General features: G+C 41.7%; 1 protein-coding gene across 1 annotated transcript; it reads right to left on the bottom strand.

Moving 5' to 3' along the window:
• Positions 1-485: 485 nt before the first annotated feature.
• LOC109934662 (glutathione hydrolase 1 proenzyme-like) lies at positions 486-23,954 on the bottom strand (the record flags this gene model as incomplete). Its single annotated transcript, XM_048593457.1, has 5 exons — positions 486-622; positions 9,550-9,699; positions 16,553-16,713; positions 23,502-23,696; positions 23,918-23,954. Coding segments are annotated over 5 exons (680 nt in total), but the record flags the coding sequence as incomplete, so codon positions are not given.
• Positions 23,955-24,000: the final 46 nt, after the last annotated feature.

The following is a 24,000-nucleotide window of genomic DNA, read 5'->3' as shown; positions in this document are numbered from 1 at the left end:
ACACTCATGGACATTCAAGGTGGAACAAGAACTATTGACAAGAGGTTTATAAAATCATGAGGGGTATAGATAAGGTGAATGGCAGGTATCATTTCTCTAGGGTAGGGGATTTCAAGACTAGGGGCAATAATTTTAAAGTGAGAGGGGAAAGATTTTAAAAAAAAACATGAGGGGCAACTTTTTTTTACACAGAGATTAGTTTGTGTATGGAATGAACTTCCAGAGGAAATGGTGGATGTGGGTGCAGGTACAATGTTTAAAAGACATTTGGATAGTTACATGAATAAGAAATGCTTGGAGGGATATGGGCCAGGCACAGGGAGGTGGGATTAGTTTGGTTTGGGATTATGGTCGGTGTGGACTGGTTGGACTGAAGGGTCAGTTTCCGAGCTGTATGACTCTATGACAATTCATTCAGCATGCAGTGTGACTGTACAAGGTGAAGACATTTCAATTAACTGAACAACATTAGATTGATAGTTTACCTCAGTCATGTTGACAAACAATGGATCTCCCATCATGCTTCTCTTTGCATATGCAAATTTAAAGGCTTCAACTATTCGATGATATGTCAACGCCCTCTGTTCTGGGGAGGAAACGCTATCTGAAGTAAAACTATAACCTGTAAATAAAAAGGAAGCTGAGACAAAACTTGGGAATCAAATGATCTCATTAAAGTCACAATTAAGAACATAACAACATAAGAACTAGGAGCAGGAGTAGGCCGTCTGGCCCTTCGAGCCTGCTCCGCCATTCAATAAGATCATGGCTGATCCTTTCGTGGACTCAGATCCACTTACCCGCATTCTCACCGTATCCCTTAATTCCTTTATTGTTCAAAAAAAATCTACCTTATCTTTAAAAATGTTTACTGAAGTAGCGTCAACTACTTCACTGGGCAAGGAATTCCATAGATTAACAACCCTCTGGGTGAAGAAATTCCTTCTCAGTTCAGTCCTAAATCTGCTCCCTCTAATCTTGAGGCTATGCCCTCTTGTCCTAGCTTCACCTGCCAGTGGAAACATCCTCTCTACTTCTATCTTATTTATTCCCTTCATAATTTTATATGTTTCTATAAGATCCCCCCTCAATCTTCTGAATTCCAATGAATATAATCCCAATCTACTCAGTCTCTCCTCATAAGCCAACCCCCTCAACTCCGGAATCAACCTAGTGAACCTCCTTTGCACCCCCTCCAGTGCCAGTACATTCTTTCTCAAGTAAGGAGACCAAAACTGCACACAGTGCTCCAGGTGTGGCCTCACCAGCACCTTGTACAGCTGCAACATAACCTCTCTGCTTTTAATTTCAATCCCTTTAGCAATGAAGGACAAAATTCCATTTGCCTTCCTAATTACTTGTTGTACCTGCAGACCTACCTTCTGTGATTCATGCACAAGGACACCCAGGTCCCTCTGCATAGCAGCATGCTGCAACTTTTTACCATTCAAGTAATAATCCTTTTTACTATTACTCCTATCAAAATGCATGACTTCACATTTATATACATTGTATTCCATCTGCCAGACCTTTGCCCACTCACTCAATGTATCTATGTTCCTCTGCAAAGTTTCACAGTCCTCTGCACACTTTGCTCTGCCACTCATCTTAGTGTCATCTGCAAACTTTGACACCCTACACGTGGTCCCCAGCTCCAAATCATCTGTATAAATTGTAAATAATTGCGGTCCCAACACTGATCCCTGAGGCACACCACTAGTCACTGACTGCCAGTTAGAATAGCACTCATTTATCCCCACTCTTTGCTTCCTGTTAGTCAACCAATCCTCTATCCATGCTAATACTTTACCCTTAATGCCATGCATCCTTATCTTATGCAGTAGCCTCTTGTGCGGCACCTTGTCAAAGGCCTTTTGGAAGTCTAGGTACACCACATCCACTGGGTCCCCATTGTCCACCTCGCTCGTAATGTCTTCACAGAATTAAAGCTATGGTATTTAAGATAAATTTCATTCTTGAGAGAGTGGTTAGTATCTTGACATTGTTATTGAAAGTGTGGTTGGTATGAATAGCGCAGATGCGTTTAAGGAGAAGTTAGCTAAGTTTATGTGGGTGAAATGAATAGAAGATCCTGAAGATAATTGGAAGAAGGGCCAACAGGGATGCATTGGGCAGAATGGCCTGTTTCTGTGTTGTAAATCCTACATCATAATTTTGTATAAATTGTTGGATCCAACAGATAAACATGAGTATTAATCATTGCTGTAGATAGTTCTAACATCCTGCAAAGAAGTCCCATATATGATTTCAGACCCAGACAGAAGTAATTAATTATCAATTCCTAGTCAGAGGATCAACTTTAGTTCAATGAAAAATATAGGAGAACATGTCAGATAGAGAAGAAGTGCTGACCTGATAAAGCCAAAAGATATGACTCATATGTGATAAATCGTGAAAGCAAAAGATTATAGATAGCGCTAAACAATCGCAAACCTACACATGAACGGTGGTGAAAAATTAATCATTGGCAGCAGAAAACTCCTTGATGTCAAAACCACACGTCATCTTGATGGAATCTTGAGGCAATGAGCAAGACAAATGTGATACATAAAATACCATGCAGCAACTGCGAGAAACACTACATAGGACAGATGGGTAGGAAACTCACCAACAGGATACATGAACATCAACTCGCAGCAAAGTGGCACGACCAACTCTCCCTCGTTTCAATACACTCCGACACAGAAGGACATCAATTTAACTGGGACAAAGTTACAGTACTAGGACAAGCAAGACAAAGACAAGCACAAGAATTCCTGGAGGCCTCGTTTTCAACCATTGATGCAATAAACAAACATGTTGAAATAGACCCTATCTACATACCACTATGGTACAAAACTGGAAACAAGACAGCCCACCATGACAGACCGGACTATATAAATTCAGAGCGGGACAGAACAACAGCGCCTCAGCGGAGGCTACACAGCACTGACAATGTCACCTAGAAGGGAGACGAAATGTTTGCGTGAAAACCAGTCAGCTCGGTGAATCAACCGTCAACTCCAACCACAACCCGAGCGACAGATCTTCGTTAAAACATTAAATATTGAGACAGTGAAGAGGGAATTAGATGATTATTTAGATAGAAATAATGTGCAGGGGTATGGAGAAAAACCATGAGATTGCCACTGGGTAATGGTGCTCTTTTGAAGAGCCAGTGTAAACACAATGGGTCAAATGGCTCCTTCTGCACTCTATCAATTTTATGATTCTAAACTAACCTGGACTGGGGAGAAAAGCAGGAAAGGGATCTTAATTAGGTGGGAAATCAAAAGTCAGATTGCTAATGGTGGGTTAAAGTTTTGGTTTTTAGTTAGAAGGCAGCTCTGGGAAGGATAACCTTCACAACAGTGACAAATGGGCATTTCTGAAGAAGGGTCCTGACCCAAAAGGTCAACTTTTCTGCTCCTCTAATGCTGCCTGGCCTGCTGTGTTCCTCCACCCCAACACTGTGTTATCTATGAAAAACAGAACAACTAGTTTTACATCAATGCTGACAAACTAGTAGAATCAATTATCAATCAATTTAGACAATTTCCTCTTTCAATAATTTGTTTAAGGGTGTTTCAAAAGGTTGAGAACCTATCTGGTCTTCCATGTCAAATACAGTATCAATTTGATCAGGATAGAACCTTGACATAATGTACAGAACTCCAGGAAAATGATGCTCATGTTCCACGAAAAAGCTGATTTCATGAAGCTAATTGACCCATATTATGAAGTATGCAAAGCCATTGTGGACCCAGACAAGCTTATTCCCACTGGGATGTAAATAAGTGCCTCCACAGAAAGAGAATCAGAGTGAAAATCCAAAGATTGATCTATCAGAATTGATGATCAAGAACTATTCCAGTCACATGTGCGTTTGAAAATTTCTTAAAAGGCACACAGTCAGAATGCTTTCCATAAAAGAGGTGGGAACTCAAATTCAGGAATATTGATCTGAAAAAACATGGATGTGAAACAGGAATTCCCTGGATAGGAGGGAGCAACAGACTGGTGGAAATATGCTGAGTAGAATTATTCTGTATGGAACCTTTTGTATTCTTAAGTTGCATCAGCATTTGGATTCAGACAAAATGAAATGCAACCAAATTTCAGTTGAGAAACAGTCAAATCTGAGAAAACATTGAAGGAACTGCATTAGTATGGAGACAAAGTTTAGAGGTGGGCTGGACTATGTCAATGAAATTCAATACACAAAGCTGTAAGATGTTCTGTAAATAGGTGTTGCTAACTTGACTTCTGGATCAGCAAAGAAACCTGGAAGTAATAGACTTGTCACATCTATTAACTATGAAATTGATTGGTTCTGATAATGCAAGTTTTATTGCCATACAGAAGTCAAATACTCTTGTGAAACTATTCAGCAAAACAAAAACTAAACCACAGAAATCAAAAGGTCTCAAATTTAGTCTTTACTCTTAACTGTCTCCAGTATCAAGCCAGCATTGTCTGGAACACAACAGTACTGTGGAATATGCTGAAATTAATGTGATTCTGGATGCATATTATGCCATTGAATCCTGACAGTGTGAAAGCAGGCCATTTGGCCTGTCAAGTGCATAGTGGCCCTCTGAAGACCATCCCACCCAATCCCTGTAACCCTGCATTTCCTATGGCTCATCTACCTAATCTGCACATCTCAGCAATTTAACATGGCCAATCCACCTAGCCCGCACATCTTTGGACTGTGGGAAGAAACTGGAGCACCTGGAGGGAACCCACACAGAAATGGGAGAACATGCAAACTCCACACATACAGTTGCCTGAGGGTAGAATTGAACCTGGGTCACTGGCACTGTGAGGCAGCAGTGCTAACCACTAAGCCACCAGGTCATTATGGCACAGCTGAGAATGAGGTGGCACTAACAGTTGCATTCTGTCAAAGAAAGCAGTTACCAAGTCAAACTGTTGCAGATGGCATTCTCAAATTAAAGACTGCACAGGGGGGGACAGGAGCAGCAGGCAGGGGTGAGGGACGAATGGCCCTCAGAGGTTGGAGCAATGCAGCGAATCATGTGATCGTCCGGTGGAGAAGTTGGCAGCTACCGCGGAGAGATGGGTCCGGTGCCGTCAGAGACCTATCGCTGCAGTTCATCATCCAGCCATTAGTCCTCAGGACTGAAAGCATGGCGACAGGGAGACAGAGAACCTGCTTTGCACTACAAGAAACCCCCTCCCCACCCTTCCTGACCCTTCCACATCCAACTGGCAAGAAGACCTGCTTGGCACCACCAGCTCAGCTGTTCAAACCTCCAGGGCCAATCAGCTCCACTGGTAATCTGCCCCAAAGAAGAAGTGCCCAGACTCCTCGCTGTTGGCTGTATATCGCCCAATCCACACTGGCCCTTAACCATCTCCTCCAGAATCGACCATGGGGCTTATAGATCATAGAATCCCTACAGTGTGCAAGCAGACCCTTCGGCCCAACAAGTCTCACCGACCCTCAGAGCATCCCACCCAGACCCATCCCCCTATTACCCACCTAAATCTACACATTCCTGAACACTACGGGGAAGTTAGCATGGCCACTCCAACTAATCTGCACATCTTTGGACTGTGGGAGGAAACCGGAGCACCTAGAGGAAACCCATGCAGACACGGGGAGAATGTGCAAACTCCACCCAGACAGTCACCTGAGGGTGGAATCGAACCAGGGTTCCTGGTGCTGTGAGGCAGCAGTGCTAACCACTGAGCCAGCGTGCCGCCTTCAAATTGAATTGACTCATTCCCGGAGGCACAGACCCCTGACCAAGATCACCCCAAGGGGTTGCCTGACCATTGTCAATCCCTGGACTGGTTGACTCACTGTATCCAAACCCCCTGACTGATGGGTGCCTCAATGGATTTTGGTGAGGACGACTCCCTGAAACTTTGGAGACCTGGCAGCTCCCTGCTGCAGCGTGCCGTGTGGTATGCTACCATGAAGCTGCTAGCACGTGATGCAGTGTGAGATAAGGCAAGATAAGACACTCTTCTTGATTGAGGACTGCTGAGCGGCAAGGCAAACTGATTCATCTTGTGAGTACACTCATTGGCATGGCAAGGCAAGGCATGGGTGCTACAAGCATGCAGGGACATGCTAAGTGAGTGAGTGCTAAAAGTGCAAGCAAACAGCCCTGAGATGGAGATAACGCAGTGTGGAGCCGGAGGAACACAGCAGGCCAGGCAACAATCAGAGGAGCAGGAAAGTTGACATTTTGGATCGGGACCCTTCTTCAGCTTTCCTGTTCCTCTGATGCTGCCTGGCCTGCTGTGTTCTTCCAGCTCCACACTTTATTATCTCTGACTCCAGCATCTGCAGTTCTTGCCATCTCAGTGATTTATAGCCCTGAGATGGAGCCTGGTGCAATCTGTGAGTTTGGTGTCCCTCCCCCCTACACAGAGACTCCTCGCATTAGAATTTCAATGCTAGATGGCAGTGCACCTTGCAATGCAAGATCGAGTTTCCAGAGCGCACTGCCAGCATATGGGACAGATGCTATGCCAGTCATGAAGGGTTAGCAGATCTTGGACACCTAGGTCTGTGAATGAGGGGTGCATGCAGCTGGTCCATTTGGACCCTGGTTTTTCTGAGGAAGTGCGGGCTGAATTCATCGAGTACCCTCTGGTTTCCGATGACAAATTTTCTCGATGTCAAGTTTGTTTGGTGAATTTGGTAAGATAGAAATGATAATGAGGCGAGTTGTGCCTTCAACAAGGCATTTAACAGGCAATAATTTTCTTTGAATTGGTACTGCTTCATGAGAAATTCACCTTGCTGCTTGTCAACATCGAGATGAGCCTCGCCAGATTTCTTGTCCAATCCTGCCACAAATCTTGCCATAACCTATGTCGCTCAGACCCTGATAAGATTCACCCCAAAGTCTCCAGGAAGGGAAGAAGAAAGATTAAAGTGCATTTAAAGTTAGAAATTAGTAAGAATATGACTATTATTGAGGAAGTATGAAGAGACCACAAGTTACCTTTGAAAAAGAACCAAATGATAAAATTAGGCATCACAAGACAGAAATCCAGGTAAATGATAATGTGTAGTTGACATTTTGCCGGTCTGAGGCACACTTGGAAACATTAAGTACACGACTGGGTGGATTAGAAAGAACAATATGGGAGAGTAAGTATGTGATAACTCCTTTGAGTTGGAAGGAAAAGAGCACCTTGTTTTGTTTGATACCTATAGCGAGTGAAGAAATGTTGAGAGTCTATGCCAAAAAGAACAAGTGTCAAAACTATATAAACTATTCAAAGTTAGGTTGCAATTTATGGGTTACCAGAGATGTCAGACTTTTCAATTAATGTTGATGTCTGGTTTGTCATATTGCATGCTGGGAAATTATGTACATTTACATTTAAATATATAAATTGTAGTTGGAAGTGGGGCAGGAGTGCAGCACATTGAAAGATTTGAGCATATTGTTTGATTGCTCTTTCTGTGTATTCTCTGTTGGACGTGTGAACATAACATAAATGCAATAACAGCAACCTTCAGCTGAACATATCCAAGAGCATTAGGTAAACAATTTTCTGCAGTGGATTCTATAATACCAGCAAACTTTTACTTTCTTCTTGACTTTCACTTTGGATTTACTTTCACTTTAACCTGATAGGATGTATCGTAGTATACTGGAAGACATAGCTACATATTCATTGGTAGTGAATCTTCCAAGGTTCCTTAGATCTGAAAAAGTCCCATAGGATTGGAAAACTGCCAGCTGCCTTTATTTGAAAAGGGGAAGGAGACAAAAATACAAGTAACTATAGCCCAGTTGCATTAATGTTTGCTATTGGGAAAATATTTGAGCCTACTATACTGAATATAGTAGCAGTGCATTTAGAAATACTTCATATGAACAAGTAGAATCGCAAAGGAATAGCATGCCTGACAAATTTACTGGAATTCTTGAAGTGGTAACAAGCAATTTAGACAAAGGGGAAATAGTGGATGTAATAGAACCGTCATGCATAAATCATATAAAACCAGCATACAAGATAAGCAAGTAAAAGGGGAAGCATATGGACCATTTGCTATTATTTCAAAGGGAATGAAATATAACAATAAAAATAAGAAATTCTTGCTAAAACTATAAAAGTCACTCATTAGACTGCAGCTGGAGTACTGTGAACAGGCTTGGTCTCTTTATCTAAGGAAAGATTTACTAGCATACAGGTAGTGTAGAGAACGTTCACTAGAGTTGTTGGTTGGTTTGTTGAGCTGACTGGTTTTCATGCAAACATTTCATCTCCCTTCTGGGTGACATCATCAGTGCTGTGTAGCCTCTATTGACTGCTGTTGTTCTGTCCCGCTCTGAATCTCTATGTTCCAGTCTGTCATGGCGGACAGTCTTGTTTCTGGTTTTCTACCATAGTGGTTTGTAGTTGGGGTCCATCTCACACAAACCAACAGCTACACTTCACCAGTTACTCTCAAAGATGAAAGACCCCATACCCACAATGAGCAAGACAAATGTGATATATAAAATACGCTGCAGCAACTGCGAGAAGCAATGCATAGGACAGACAGGCAGGAAGCTCGCCACCAGAATACATGAACACCAACTCGCGGCAAAAATGGTACGACCAACTCTCCCTCGTTTCAGTACACTCCGACACAGAATTTAACTGGGACAAAGTTACAGCACTAGGACAAGCAAAACAAAGACAAGCACAAGAATTCCTGGAGGCCTCGTTTTCAACCACCGATGCAATTAACAAACATGTTGAAATAGACCCTATCTACATACCACTACGGTACAAAACTGGAAACAAGACAGCCCACCATGACAGACCTGACTATATAAATTCAGAGCAAGATAGAACAACAGCGCTTCAACGGAGGCTAAACAGCACTGACAGTGTCACCTATAAGGGAGACGAAATGTTTGCATGAAAACCAGTCAGCTCGGTGAATCAACCGTCAACTCCAACCACAACCTGAGCAACAGATCTTTGTTAAAACATTGAAGGTTCACTAGGCTGATCCTGTTTATTGAAAGACTGCCTCCTGGGAGAAGGCTGAGTAGGTTGGGCCTGTACTCTTTGGAGTTTAGAAGACTGAGAGGTGACCTTATTGAAACATACAAGATTCTTAGGGGACTTGAAAGGAACAATGCAGAAGGGTTGTTTCCCCTTGTGGGAGAGTCTAGGACCAGAATCTCAGAATAAGGGGTCATCATTTAAAACAGAGCTGAGGAGGAATTTATTCTCTGAGGGTAGTGAATCTGTGGAATTCTTTAATGTAGAGGCTGGGTTGGTGGCTATGTTCAGGGCTGAGATAGATTTGTAATTAGAAAGGAAATCAAGAGTTGTGGGAAATAGGCATGAAACTGGACTTGAGAATGATCAGATCAGCCATGGTCTCATTGAATGGTGGAGTGGACTCAATGGGCTGAATGGCCTATTTCTTTTCCTATGTCTTATGGTCTTATGGATTGTTGAAAGAATTTGGATGATGGGTAGTTTTCTCCTCAAACATTCTATTGTTGTTTCTGACATCACTGACCAAGTGTCACTGCTCTGATATCTCACCCTTTAGGATGTTCAGTATTAATGTGAGCACAAGTCCACTGGAAGGAGCACTGGGCACAAACAATGTGTAATCACCAATTGACATGTTTACCACATCTTCAGATAATTGAGCTCTGTAATCTCTCAGGTCCTCAAGAGTTATAATTCCACCTGGAGAGGAGAAAAAGAAATTTAACATAATAATGCCAAATATATTTCAACCACACAGCAGAGTGGAATTGAGCTCACAAGCCTGGATATTTTGAGCAGCAGCAATAATGAGCTTGAAGATTTCCCTGATTTGACACTACCCTATTGCATGTTCCTTTCAGGGTCTGCCGGTCTTAGCTATTACCAGTGTCACTCAGGGTACTCTGTTGGAGGGAAGTACAATCAGGAGAAGGCAGGTCACTTAACACACTTTACATCATTACTTCTTTAGATCTTCAGCTGCTGTCTGCTGAGTTTAAAGGTCCAATCTTTGAATGTTAGTGAATAGAGGAGTGGATTGGTGCATTAAGTATGTATAGGAGAGTAGGGTGGATGAGCAGATAGGTGGGTGAGTGGTGGTGGATGTGTGGATAGAATAGTCATACAGCACGGAAACAGACCCTCGGTCCAACAAGTCCATGCCAAATATAATCCCAAACTAAACTAATCCTACCAGCCTGCTCCTGGCCCATATCCCTCCAAACATTTCTTATTCATGTACTTATCTAATTTCTTCTAAATGTTATAACTGTGATTACATCCACCACTTCCTTTGGAAGTTCTTTCCACACACGAACCACCCTCTGTGCAAAAAAAATCACCCTTTATGTATTTCTTAAATCACTCTCCTCTCACCTTAAAAATATGCCCTGGAGGGAAAAGACGCCTATTAACCCCATCTGTACCCTTCGTAATTTTATAAACTTCTATAAGGTCGCCTCTCTACCTCCTATGCTCTGGTGAAAAAAATTCTATGTTCTATGCTCTGTCCAGCCTTTCTTTGCAACCCAAACCTTCCATACCTCACAACATTCTGGTAAATCTCTTCTGAACCCTCTCTAGCTTAATAATATCCTCCCTATAACAGTTGAGTTAGAAAGTGGGTGAATGTATAGGTGCGTGACATGTTGAGGGGTAGTTCAGTGAGATGGTAGGTGTTGGCTGAATTGCCTATCAGATCAGAGTGTTGGGTGGACAGGGGCTATTCGAGTCATTAGGAGGTAGTCAGATCTTGTTGGGGATTAGCCTTGTGGTTATGGGATAGTTGGATCAAGTTGGGGGTAGTTGAGAAGTTGTATTGGTCACTGGATCAGGTCTGGTGGCTGGACTAGTTGGGTAATTGGAGTGAGGTTGGTGTAGGGATTAGCCAAGTCATCAGGAGATTATTCTGCAGGTTTACAGTTAGATTGTGTGGGATAATTGAGTTGGGTAAGGGGCTGGTCGGGTAACGTGGCTAGTCAGGCAATGTGGATAGTCAGGTGGTGGTGGAGACTCAAGGACATGATGGGAGTGGTTTCCAGTGTGGAGTTATCCAAGTAGACAAAAGGTTTTAATCTATCCAACATCTTCCAGGTAACTAATCAGTAAATACTGTGGAAATGGTCCAATTGTCCAGCTCTAATACAGAATTGAAAGTATTCACAGAGGGGTCGGTGCATTTGGAACACATAGATCAGAGATTTGAGTTTCCAAGGTAATTCACACTTAGTTTCTGGTTTCAGGACTTCATAGGGTTCCAACTCGCATCTTCAGATGTACATCTGGTCTCCAACCAAAAGATTTGGCCAATCGCTATAACAGCAGCAAATTCCCATTCCCAATGCAGCGTTTTAATCAAGCCATTCAGGAATATGTCAAATATGAAATGATGTGCAATTGGAGTGAAATTTGGTGGTGATAGTGTTCCTTTTCATTTGTTGCTGGTGTCTTTCTAGGTGGTAGAAATCCTCTGGTGGCAACTAGTCAGATTTCTCACTCAAAACCTCAAACTTTAGTTTCCAGCTGAGAATTATTAAGAGATAACATGTCTCAATTCAAACCAATGGTACTCATCAAAATTAGAGAAAAATTCAAGATGAGAAAAGGCCACTTAGCCCATGATTCCAATTGCTCTAGCATCACAAATTATTTGCCTTAATATCAAACCACATTTTGAACATCTCTAACGCTTTTATCACAAAGATATTTGGCAGGTTTTTCCAACGTTGTTTTCTTTCCAAATGATGAGCTTTTTCCAAATATGTTTTGATTATTTACCACTGGTTTTGGCTTGGACTCCCTTCATGTATGTTCCAAATTACCATGAAACAGTAGTCTGTTTATATTGTCCATACTATTTCATATCTTAATTAGGACATCTCCAGATTATAGAATTTGATATATCGTGGTTTTCCTCATACGTAGCCTCTTAATAACAAGGATTAGTTATCATTGTTGTTTCTGTGCAAAGATAAATTAGGCTAATTCTGTGATGTACCTAATAATTGAACAGTACAGATTGTGGCAATAGCAGAAATACTGGATTATTGTACCAGGACTCCTGTTAATGGAAAGGGTGTATTCCAGAAGAAATGCTAATACTAATTTTAAATGTGCTGAGCAACTGCAAGTTGAATATCTTGCTGTTGGACAGCACAGAATGTTATGCGAAGAGGTGTAGCATAATCAGTTGTGAGAGTTGTGGGATATTAAACTGTTATTCTGATCTCATGGCCTGGCATCATCCTCACTCTGCCATTACTATCAAGCCAGGGAATCAATCCTGGTTCACTGCAAAGTGCAGGAGGGTATGCCAGAAGCAGCATTAGGCAAACCAAAAATGAGGTGCCATCCTGTTGAAACTACAGGGTCCCTCAACAGTAGGTGTAGCGCAGGATGGAGAACAAGCCTAGAAATTATCAGAGCATGTTAAAAAGATAGGAAATGAATCATGGAGACTTTAATCTTCACTTTGATTGGGAAAATCAAACTGGCCGAGGGACCCATGAGGAAAAATTCATAGTGTATATTTGGGGCAGTTTCCTAGATCAATATGTTGTGGATCCAAACAGGGATCAGATTATTTTAGATCAGGTCATGTGTAGTGAGGCAAGTTTAATAAATGATCACAGAGTAAAAGATTGCCTAGGAAAAAGTGACCATAGCATGTATAGGATTCAGTTTGACAGCGAGAAATACAGGTTGGAAACAACCGTGCTGAACTTAAATGAAAGGTAGTTACAAAAGAATGATGACAGAGTTAGCTGGAGTGGACCAGGAAAGGAGTTTAGTAGGTGAGACGTTTGAGGAACAACGTCAGATGTTTAAGAAAATAGTTCATAATTCACAACAAAGATATATTCCAGTGAGGGAGAAGAATTCTAGGAAAAGGATGAAATTGATCATGGTTGACCAATCAAGTTAAAGACAGTATCAAATTGAAAGAAAAATTATCCAATGTGACGAGGATTAGTTGGCAAATCAGAAGATTGGGAAAGTTTGATAAACCAACAAGAAACAACCTTGAAAATAATAAAGGGGCAGAAAATAAAATGAGGGTAAACTAGCAAATGCACAAAAATGTACAGTAAGCATTTCCTTAAATATATAAGGAACAGAAATGTCAAAGTGAAATATAGGTCCCTTAGAGAATGAGACTGGAGAAATAATAATGGGAATCAGGAAATAACGGAGGGGTTGAATAGTTTTTTTTGCATCAGTCTTCATGAATGAAGACACTAATAGCATTCTAAACATAATATCATTCAAAACAATATCTATCACTAGAAAATTAGGAAGGAAACTAATGGGGCTAAAGATCAGTAACTCCGCAAGGCCTAATAGAACGAATCTATCAGGTCTTGGGATACTACAGGAAGTAGTTACGAAGATAGTTTATGCATTGGGAGTAATCTTCAGATGGGCTGAATAGCCTCTAGCTGCACTGTAGGGATTCTATGATTCTAAGGCCAGAGAATTGGCTGACTAATAGATGACAGAGAGTAAGGATGAAAGGAACATTTTCAGCACACAAACTGTAATTACTGGATAATTGCTTATTCACAATATAATACCTTGGCTGAGGGAATTAAAGTTTGCTATCAAGTGTGTAGATGACACAAAAATAGGCGGGAAGGCAAATAGTGAATCCACAGAGTGATTTAGACAGGTTAGGGGAGGGGACAAAAATTTGGCAGATGGAATATAATGTGGGTGAATGTACTTTGGCAGAAAGAATATGATGTAAATGGTGGAAATACCATGTTTATATAAAACTTAAACGCTGCATTTGTAGGGAGCATCCATCTATCACTGAGAAGTAGTGTGGCCGAACTATACTGAATGGCTGCCAAAGCCAAACTGTGTAGCTTAACATTTCACTTTTCAGTGGGTGTTGTTCCTCCCAGAGGATGGCTGCACATGTTGTTTGTGTGTGTATCGAGAGTATCACCCTCCTCAGGGTTATCTACATGGAAAACAGGACCAGTCAGAAGTCTTAACAGATTGAAATAATGCACAGGAATTTCATGTAAAGTGCTGTATTTACTTCAAGCGTTGAGCTGTACAGAAAGTTAACACCTCTGCACTCAGAATGACTTAAATGCACTTTTTTATTCATTGGATGTCGGCAGAGGTGGATAGGCCAGCATTTGTTGCCCATCCCAACTTGCCCAGAGGACAGTTAAGAGTCAGCAACATTGCTATGGGTCTGGAGTCACAAGTAGGCCAGACCAGGTTAAAATGGCAGATTTCCTTCCTTAAAAGGACATTAGTGGGCCAGATGGGTTTTTCTGATAATTAATAATGGTCATCACTGCACACTTAATTCCAGATTTTTATTGAATTAAAATTCTACCATCTGCTGTGGTAGGATTTGGAGCAGGGTCCCAGGAACACTCTACTGCTGTGCCTTAGTGCCATCTCGACAGCCCATGATGAGTTCAGGGCAGCCTGCTGACTGCTTCACCATCATGCAACAGATGACTTTAGTAGCCTTCCTCTGGTAGCCCAGGGCTCCAGCCTGATCTGAGGCCCATGAGTCCCTAGCAGAGGGGAGGTGGTGTACCTGCCCACCACATGAGTAAAATCCCTAGGTGCCTGTATGCTGCTCCTCCTCCCTCTAAATGGCACCTCACTAACCCTTGAGTGGATGATGCACCTGGAGGAAGATCAAGGCCTCCCAGACCCTCCTGTCTATCCAGTGGTAGAATGCACCAATGACTAAAGTGATGGAGTGAAGGTTGCTGCACCTATCTAGCAGGTACTGAGTGTTCTACTGGAACTGGCTGTTCACAGCAACCGCAACCTGCTCCATGGAGACAGTGATGTGCTTCCATTCTGGAACCAAGACATCCACTAACCTCCAGATTCAACGTATCATTCTCCGCCACTTCCACTACCTGCAATCCGACCCCACAACCAAAGATATATTTCCCTCCCCAACCCTATCTGCCATCCGTAGGGACCGCTCTCTCCGTGACTCCCTCGTCCGCTCCACACTTTCCACTAGTCCCACCACCCCCGGCACCTTTCCCTACAACCGCAGGAAGTGCTACACCTGCCCCTACACCTCCCCCCTCACCTCCATCCCAGGCACCAAGAAGACCTTCCACATCAAACAGATGTTCACCTGCACATCCGCTAATGTGGTCTATTGTATCCGCTGTTCCCGATGTGGCTTCCTCTACATTGGTGAGAGCAAGCAGAGGCTCAGAGAGTGTTTTGTAGAGCACCTGCGCTCAGTTCGCGACAAACACAACACCTTCCAGTCGCGAACCACATTAAAGAGCCTGAGTACAAGTGAAGTTAATGGGGATCAGATAACCCTTCACTAGAATCCTAGAATCCCTACAGTGTGGAAACAGGCCCTTCAGCCCAACAAGTCCACACCAACCCTTGGAGCATCTGACCCAGACCCATCCCCCTATAACCCACCTAATCTACACACCCCTGAACACTACGGGCAACTTAGCATGGCCAGTCCACCTAACCTGCATATCTTTGGACTATGGGAGGAAACCGGAGCATCCAGAGGAAACCCACACAGGCACGGGGAGATTGTGCAAATTCCACACAGACAGTCGCCTGAGGGTGGAATCAAACCCAGGTCTCTGGCGCTGTGAGGCAGCAGTGATAACCACTGAGCCACCGTGCCGCCCTTCACTAATTGGACCTATTCCAAAAAGAAAAAGTGTTTATCGTCATTGGAAGCCAATCATCCCAACGTCCACACTAAAATCCATCCATCAAGAGTGGCATGGAATACTTGCCTCAATGAGTACAGCTCTAACAACACTCAAGAAATTCAGCACTATTCAGGACAAAGAAAGCAGCAGGATTAGCACTCCCCTCCACCACTAGCACAACACGCACTGTAAGTACCATCTCCAAGACGCAATACAACAACTCGCCAAGGCTTTATTGACAATTAATGTGAAATCCAAGACTCCACCATGTTTAAGAACAAGAGGAGCAGGCACACAGGAACACCGTTATCTGAAATCTCCCCCTCCTGGTCAAGCACAGTCTTGACTTGGAAATATATCAGCTTGCCTTAATGGCTGCAGTGTCAAAATGCTGGTATACCTTAGCTAATTTTTTTATCCCCTGGCTGCGATGGTATTCATTGACCATCCCTAATTGCCCAGAGGGTGGTTACAAGTCAACCACATTACAGTGGGTCTGGAGTCACATGTAGGCCAAACCAGGTAAGGATGGCAGTTTCCTTCCCTAAAGGGCATTAGTGAACCAGATGGGTTTTTCAACAATCAGCAATAGATTTATGGTCATCATTTGACTCTTAGTTCCAGATATTTATTGACTTCAAATTCCACCATCTGCCATGGCAGGGTTTGAACCCAGATCCCCAGAACATTATCTGGGTCTCTGGATTAACAGGCCAGCAATAATACCACTAGGCCAGCACCTCCTCAATATCACTATTAATATAACAATGGTTATAGTTCAAGAAGCTGGCTGATCAGATTTGGACAATAAATATGCCCTCCCCAATGATGTTCAAATTCAATCAACAAATTTAAAGAGCCTTCCCCACCTGCATTCCTGATATCAGTCACTATCTGTTGGGAGAGAGATCCGTTGTAAAATGCATCAGCTCCTTCATCTGCCAGAATCTGATAAGTTGCAGCTAATCTTGGAAATTTGATAATTTCATTTTCCTGGAGTATTTTGCCATTGGAATTGCAAAATATTTCACTGTTGAGAGACAGACAATTAGCCCTATTATAACTGTGATCTTGATAATGTGCTTGTTTCACATCATAATAAAAAGGAACCAAATACTGCTTCTCTTCCAGACGTGTATGCGGACTAACTGGGGAAAATATTTCCAGCCCCTGAATGACATGAGCAATGATGAGTCCAGTTAGAAAATAGAGCAAGATTGGAAGAATGAGATTGTTGATGTTGAGAAAGAAAAATCAGATTTTCTACCCAAAGTATTAATGATGATGTGAAAATCAAGACAGCCATTTTTTGTGCAATTTGCTATTGCCCCAGGCAGTGCAGAAACTAGACAGTGACAAATCCCCACATTGTTATTAAATCAAATCAGCCTCCCTATCCCTGTATTCACAACACAGTGAAATCAAAATACTCAATGATGCTCAAACACATAACATCACAGGCACAGCGAATTGTATCTTGCTTGGTTTCTGAAGACTCTGATGCAAGCAAATAGCTTCCAGTACACAGAGGAATATTCATTTAATTCTCCATTGAGATTCTATTGTCCAAAATTTCAGTAAGTTGATATTGAGAGAACAACTAGGGAGCAATCAGACCTCACAGGCACAAACTTTGGTTTCTCTTTGTTAGGTTGATAGACATCCTATGAGGCTCCTGTTAATATTCAAAAACAAGATGGCAGATGTTTAAACATAAGACCTCTCTGGACTCGAAATGTCTATAAAGCACTTTTGACAAAAATCAACTTCCAGTCCTAGTCCCATAGATAAATATTAGTTTTTTTGTTTTCCTCTGTTTTTCTTAGAAAGAAGCTTCTGCTCGCAGTCTAACAGTCACCTTCAACTCTAACTCTCAACAGTTCACAGCTCCAAACCAAAAATGACAAAAATAAAAAATAATGAAAGGTCAGTGAGGGTTCTAACCTAAGTCAGAGCAGATAGCTGGTGCTCCAATTCACTCACAATAGCTCCATCTTGACCAACAGTGCCTATCATTCTCTGGACATCCTCCATGGGTACTGACCACTTCCATCACACCTCCTCATCCAAGAAGGTTGGAATTGGACATGTATCAGCTTCACCGCATCATCACGGCACACTTTTGACTCACTTATGATGCAGTTTCCTATATTGCTACCCTTTAGTGCACGTCAACATTTTTCATTGTAATGCTGCTGCGAGGCTGCTTTACATACAATGGCAAGCACCCATCTCATACATTGGAACTGGATGCACCTCAGAGTACTTTGTTCTTTTGTTTTGCTTTGCCTTTTTGCGTTTGCCACCCCATTCAGAACTCCTCTCTTGCCTTCCCTTTTAGTGTATGAGAGTGCATGCACTATAGTAAATAAATTTGGGGAGTTACAGATGCAGATTGCAATGTGGAATTATGATGTTGTGGTAATAACGAGACCTGGCTCAAGGAAGGGCAGACTGGGTGTTAAATATCCCTAGCATATGTTGTTCTGGAAAGATGGAAAAGTATGGAAAGAAGGAGAGACGGCAGGATTAGTTAAGAAGAGTATTGCAGTGCTGGAGAAAGAGGATGTCTCAGAAGATTTAAGGATGGAGTCAATTCAAGAGATAAAAAGAATATAATTACATTGCCCAGTGTAGTTTATAGACCACCAACTAGTGGAAAGGATGTAGAGGACAAATCTGCAAGGAAATTAAAAAGAAATGCCAAAATCACAGCATTCTAATGGAGACTTTAATTATTCAAATACAGACTGGGATACTGGTTAGTGCAAGTGGTAGTGAGGGAAAGTGTTCTTAGATTGTGTTCGGGAAAGTTTCGTACAGCAGTGTATATCTAGTCATGGAGTTGTATAACACGGAAACAGACCCTTCGGTTTTTACCACCAACATCTTATTCCAATCAATCCTGCACAGCACTGTACCTGCCTATTAAATTCAATTCTCTGTAAATTGACTTCTCTTACTTTGGAGTGTTGCATGTCATTCTCCAACACTATTCTAAACCTTATGATGCAATGATCACTGTCTCCTAAAAGTTAATGTGTTATTGATAAATTGGTAAATCTTTTGTTTAAGTTATAAGCCTGATGTCTTGTATCAGTTATTCACAAAGTCTGGCACTGGTTATTCATAAAGTCTGGTTAGAAACATTTGGGTGGATTTTGAACATCATTGAGTATTTTGATTTCACTGTGTTGTGAATACAGGGATAGGGAGGCTGATTTGATTTGGCTTTGTGTCATAACAATGTGGGGAATTGCCACCGACTAATTTCTGTACTGCCTGGGGCAATAGCAAGGGTCCAATTTCGGTCCAACTCATTAATGCCAGCCAGATATCCTAAATTAATCTAGTCCCATTTGCCAGCAATTGGCCCATATCCCTCTAAGCCCTTCCTATTCATATACCCATCCAGATGCCTTTTAAATGTTGTAATTGTACCAGCCTCCACTACTTCTTCTGGCAGCTCATTCCATACATGCACTACCCTCTGCATGAAAATGTTGTCCCTTAGATCCCTTTTATATTTTGCCCTGTCACCTGAAACCTATGCCCCTCTAGTTTTGGACTTCCTTACCCTGGGAAAAAAGTTCTTGACTATTCACTCGATCCATGCCCCTCATGATTTAATAAACCTTGATAAGGTCACTCCTCAGCCCCTGATGCTCCAGAGAAAATAGCCCCAGCCTATTCAGTCTCTTCCTATAGCTCAAACCCTCCAATCCCAGCAACAGCCTTGTAAATCTTTTCCACACCCTTTCAAGTTTAACAACATCGTTCCTATATCAGGGAGAGGAGAATTGAATACAGTATTCCAAAAGTGGCCTAACCAATGTCCTCTACAGCTGCAACATGACATTCCAACTCATATACTCAGTGCATTGACCAATAAAGGCAAGTGTACCAAATGCCTTCTTCACGCTCCTGTCTACCTACAATTCCACCTTCAAGGAACTATGTTCCCACGCTCCAAGGTCCCTTTGCTTGGCAAAACTCCCCAGGATCCTACCATTAAGTGTATAAGTCCTGCCCTGATTTGCCTTACCAAGATGCAACGCCTTACATTTATCTAAATTAAACAAGGAAGGTTGCACTGTGGACCTGGTCCTTGGAAATGATGTGGGCCATGTGGATCAAGTGTTAGTGGAGGAACTTTTAGGAGACAGTGATCATTGCATCATAAAGTTTAGAATTTCTGAAGAAGGGTCCAGACCCGAAACATCAGCTTTCCTGCTCCTCTGATACTGCTTGGCCTGCTGTGTTCTTCCAGCTCTACACCTTGTTATCTCAGATTCTCCAGCATTGACAGTTCCTACTATCTCTGATAAAGTTTAGAATGGTGTTGGAGAATGACATGCAACAATCCGAAGTAAGAAAAATCAATTAACAGAGAATTGAATTTAATAGGCAGGTACAGTGCTGAGCAGGATTCATTGGAATAAGATGTTGGTGGTAAAAACAGTAACTGAATAATGGGCCATCTCCAAAGAGCAGATGGTCTGGCTGTAGATGAGGTATATTCCCTCCAATGGAAAAGGTAGGACAAACAAACAAAGGAGGTAGATATTAACATTAGAAAGAAAAAGTGCAAAGTGCTAGGCAGGAAATATAATTGAAATTCAACAGGAATATCAAAAGGTTTACAGGGAAGGTGAAAAGGTAAATGTGTGAAACAAAGAGGAACTATGAGAAAAGACCAGCAGTTAACATAAAGGGAGATCCCAAAGTCTTCTATAGGCATACAAATATAAGAGAGTGGTTAGAAAAGGGATAGAGACCAAAAAGGGGATTTAAACATGAAGACAGGGGTCAGGCTGAGGTGTTAACTGAATACTTTGCATCTGTTTTTACAAAGGAGAAGAATACTGCCCAGGCCAATGTGACAGAGATGAAAACTTTGAAGGGGTCAAAATTGATAAGGATGAAGCCTTGGATAAATTGTTAGTACTAAACGTTTACAAGAAACTGGGACTGAATGAGCTGCATCCAAGTATTTTGATGAAAGGGAGAGTAGAAATTGAGGGAGTACTGGCCATAATTTTTCAGTCTTCCCTGGACTCTGAGTAGGTTCCAAAAAATTGGAGAATTGCAAACATAACAATCTTGTTCAAGAAAGCTGGCAAGGATAATCCCAGCAATTACAGTTGAGCTAATTTAACTTTGCTGGTGGGGAAACTTCTAGAAGCAATTATTCAGGATAGAATTAGAAGTCACATGGAGATAGGTTGGTTGGGTAGGAGGAGTCAGCAAAGCTTTCTAAAGGGGAAATTATGTTTAACTAATTGGCTGGGTTGTTTTTTTGAAGTGGTAACAGAAAAACCTGATGAGGGTGATGCTGTTGAAATGGAATACATAGATTTTGAGAAGTTTATTACAGTGCCACAACAGCCTTGTGGAAAATTATTAGTCATGGTATAAAAGGGACAGAAGCAATGTGGATGTAAAATTGGCAGAGTGATGGAAAACAGAATAATGGCCAATGGATATTTTGAGGACGGATTTGTAGCGAAGATCACGGGGGTCGGAATTGGGACCCTTGCTTTTCATGATATATACATGAATGATCTGGATGTTGGTGAGCATGGGACAACTGCCAAGTTTTCAGATGACACAACATTGAAAGAATTATAATCGGACAGCATGGAACTCTTAAAGGACATTGACAAGTTGGTGGAGTGGGTACATCGGTGGCAGACGAGGGTCAATGCAGAGAAGTGTGCAGGTGATGTGCTTTGGCAGGAAGAACACTGAAAGACAATATAAAATAGAAAGCACAACTCTGCAGGGGCAGAGGGACATGGGTATGTATGCGAACAGATCATCGAATGTGGTAGAATTCTTGAAAACAGTAGTTAATAAAGCACACAGTATGGGTTATAAAGCACAAGGGCAATGAGGTGATGCTGAACTTGTACAAGACACTTGTTAGACATCAGCTGGAGTATTGTGTATAGTTGTGGGTATCACAGTATAGAAAAGTTGAGAGTGCATTGCAGAGGGTTCAGAAGCAATGTAGAAATGGGCAGGGAGGAGACCAAGAGAAGATATAAGCAGGAGGAATCAAAATTTCAAAAATACTCACCAACTAATGGCAGTGTTTAGTTACTAATCAAGAAGCATTATCAAATTGTTGTAAATATAATTTAAAAATTATTCTAGTCACTACCTTGAATTCTGCATTTTAAAATATAGCCATGACAAGCTGGCGATTGTATATTACAGATAGCCATTAGTAACAAAGTGATCAAATTAACCCTTAGTACTGTAGACACACTGCAAGTTTCAAATAAATCTCTCTCCATATTCTCACCACTTGTCTGTAAAGAGATTGAGAATTAAGTTTTCCCTTCATCAAACAGTGCATTATTTCCCCACTCCCTCTGTTTGTGGGTTCTGACTTTGTAACAGCCTCAACAACACTGTTCTAAAGTTAAACTAGAAGCAGGGTTCATTTCACACACTCTTCGAAGCTGTGAGAGTGAGTACTCAAAGCCATCTGAATCACTTGACAGAATGCACGAGATGTATGGGTGTCCCTGCGACCAAGGTGATCTGGCAGAGGCATGCAAGTCATAAAGGGCCCTGCCCTGGTGATGTGATGAGATTGGTGGTTTGGTGATGCCCACTTGTGTGTAGGAAGGATGTAAGAGACTGTGCCCATGGACCATGCAGGGAAATGGTGGTGACGGTGGAGCCGGACGTAGACCCAGAGAAGTGCCAAGTAGTGCTGCCAGGTAACCATCTTGACTTTCATTTCGGGAACTAGCATCGTCGCATTTTCAAAGGAGGGGAAAATTGGAATCTGCATAGAAATGAGGTGAGATTAGCTATTATGCACAGAGATAAGTTAGTTACCATTCATTTGTAAGAATCAGAGCATACCACTTAAACCTTAAGGGGAATATCAAAATAATTTTTCTCTATGTTGGGAATCTGATCTTTCCATTCTCTCTGTATTTTCCCAACAATCTCACTCTTGCCCACACAACTCAAGGCAGTGAAAAATTCCATGCTTGGTCTGGAATCTGTGCATTGTAAAAAAATCTAATAAAAAGCATTAGATGGGCATTTTTATACATTTTTCATAATTCATTCCAAATAGATGCAGTGCCTAAAGATTGGCTGGTAACTAGTGTTGGAGCGATATGTAAAAAAGCAAATCGTGCATCTTCAGGGAAATATAGACCAAATAACAATGGCAGTAAGAAAAATAATGTCATCCTTACTAAAGGACAAAACAAAAAAATGCTTATTATCAGAAAATACAATAATGAAGTGTCAATATTTCAAAAGGTTTCAAAAGTGAAAATTTTGCAGTCCCAACCTCATTGAATTCTTTGAAAGGGGTTATAGTGAGAGTAGACAAGGGGAATTCAGTAGATACAATTTATGTACATTTCCAAAAGAACTTTGACAAGTTACCGTGTAATAAATTAAAGGAATACGGTGAGAACAGTACTTAGAGAGAATGGTGAGAATGTGGAACCTGCTCTTACTGAGAGTGCTTGAGACAAATTGTCTGAGTGCCTCTATGTGGTGGATCAATCAGAGTATGTTGGAGAATGCAATGTAGGGTTCTGTTGATATTTAAATTAGGAAGGATAGGAGTAGGCTCAACTTAAGTACAGCCACTAGCATGGATTGGTGAGGCTGAATGGCACGTATACTCATTCAGTGTAAGCTGATATAAAATGATCTTCTGAATTACATTCCAAAATATTCATCAGACAGACAATTTCAATGAGCAGCCTGGATTTACAATTACCTCCAACACCCAATATGCAGTTGTCAGCTGACAGTCACATTGTTATATCTTACCACAAAGACTGGTCTTTCTCAATGTCTTCCTTACGTTCCTCTATGGCATCTGCAAGAGCCCAACTAATGGGGAATCCTTCTTTGGCAAGTTTGATGCTTGGCTCAAATAACTGTTTCCATGGTAACCGTCCATGTCTTTGATGTGCTAATTGGTATCCTCGGATTTCACCAGGAACGGCTATGGAAAGTCCTCCTGTCGGTAAGTTCAAAATTAAACAACAAGCATGTTCTTAAAATGACACCATTCCAGTTCAGTGCATTGATTTACCAGTCGTCTGGTCATGTTTATCTCACGGACTAATGATTAGACCGAATGAAGAACTTGGTTATTTTGAATTGTTAAAATACTCCAAATAAACCAGGGTTTTCATCTTGGCATCAACATTTGCTGCTTCAAACAAACAATGGGAACAATGTTCCTTTCAGCTTCTTCCGTTTCCCATTTGTAATGAACTTGTGCAAAATTCTCTGAGCTGTTTAGGACCGCAGAGTGTGGTCA

The sequence above is a fragment of the Rhincodon typus genome, unplaced genomic scaffold (assembly GCF_021869965.1).
Source record: "Rhincodon typus isolate 14 unplaced genomic scaffold, sRhiTyp1.1 hic_rhity00002899, whole genome shotgun sequence".
In the NCBI taxonomy this organism is placed as follows: domain Eukaryota; kingdom Metazoa; phylum Chordata; class Chondrichthyes; order Orectolobiformes; family Rhincodontidae; genus Rhincodon; species Rhincodon typus.
The sequence above is the reverse complement of the archived record's forward strand: the minus strand, read 5'-3'. Positions and strand labels throughout refer to the sequence as shown.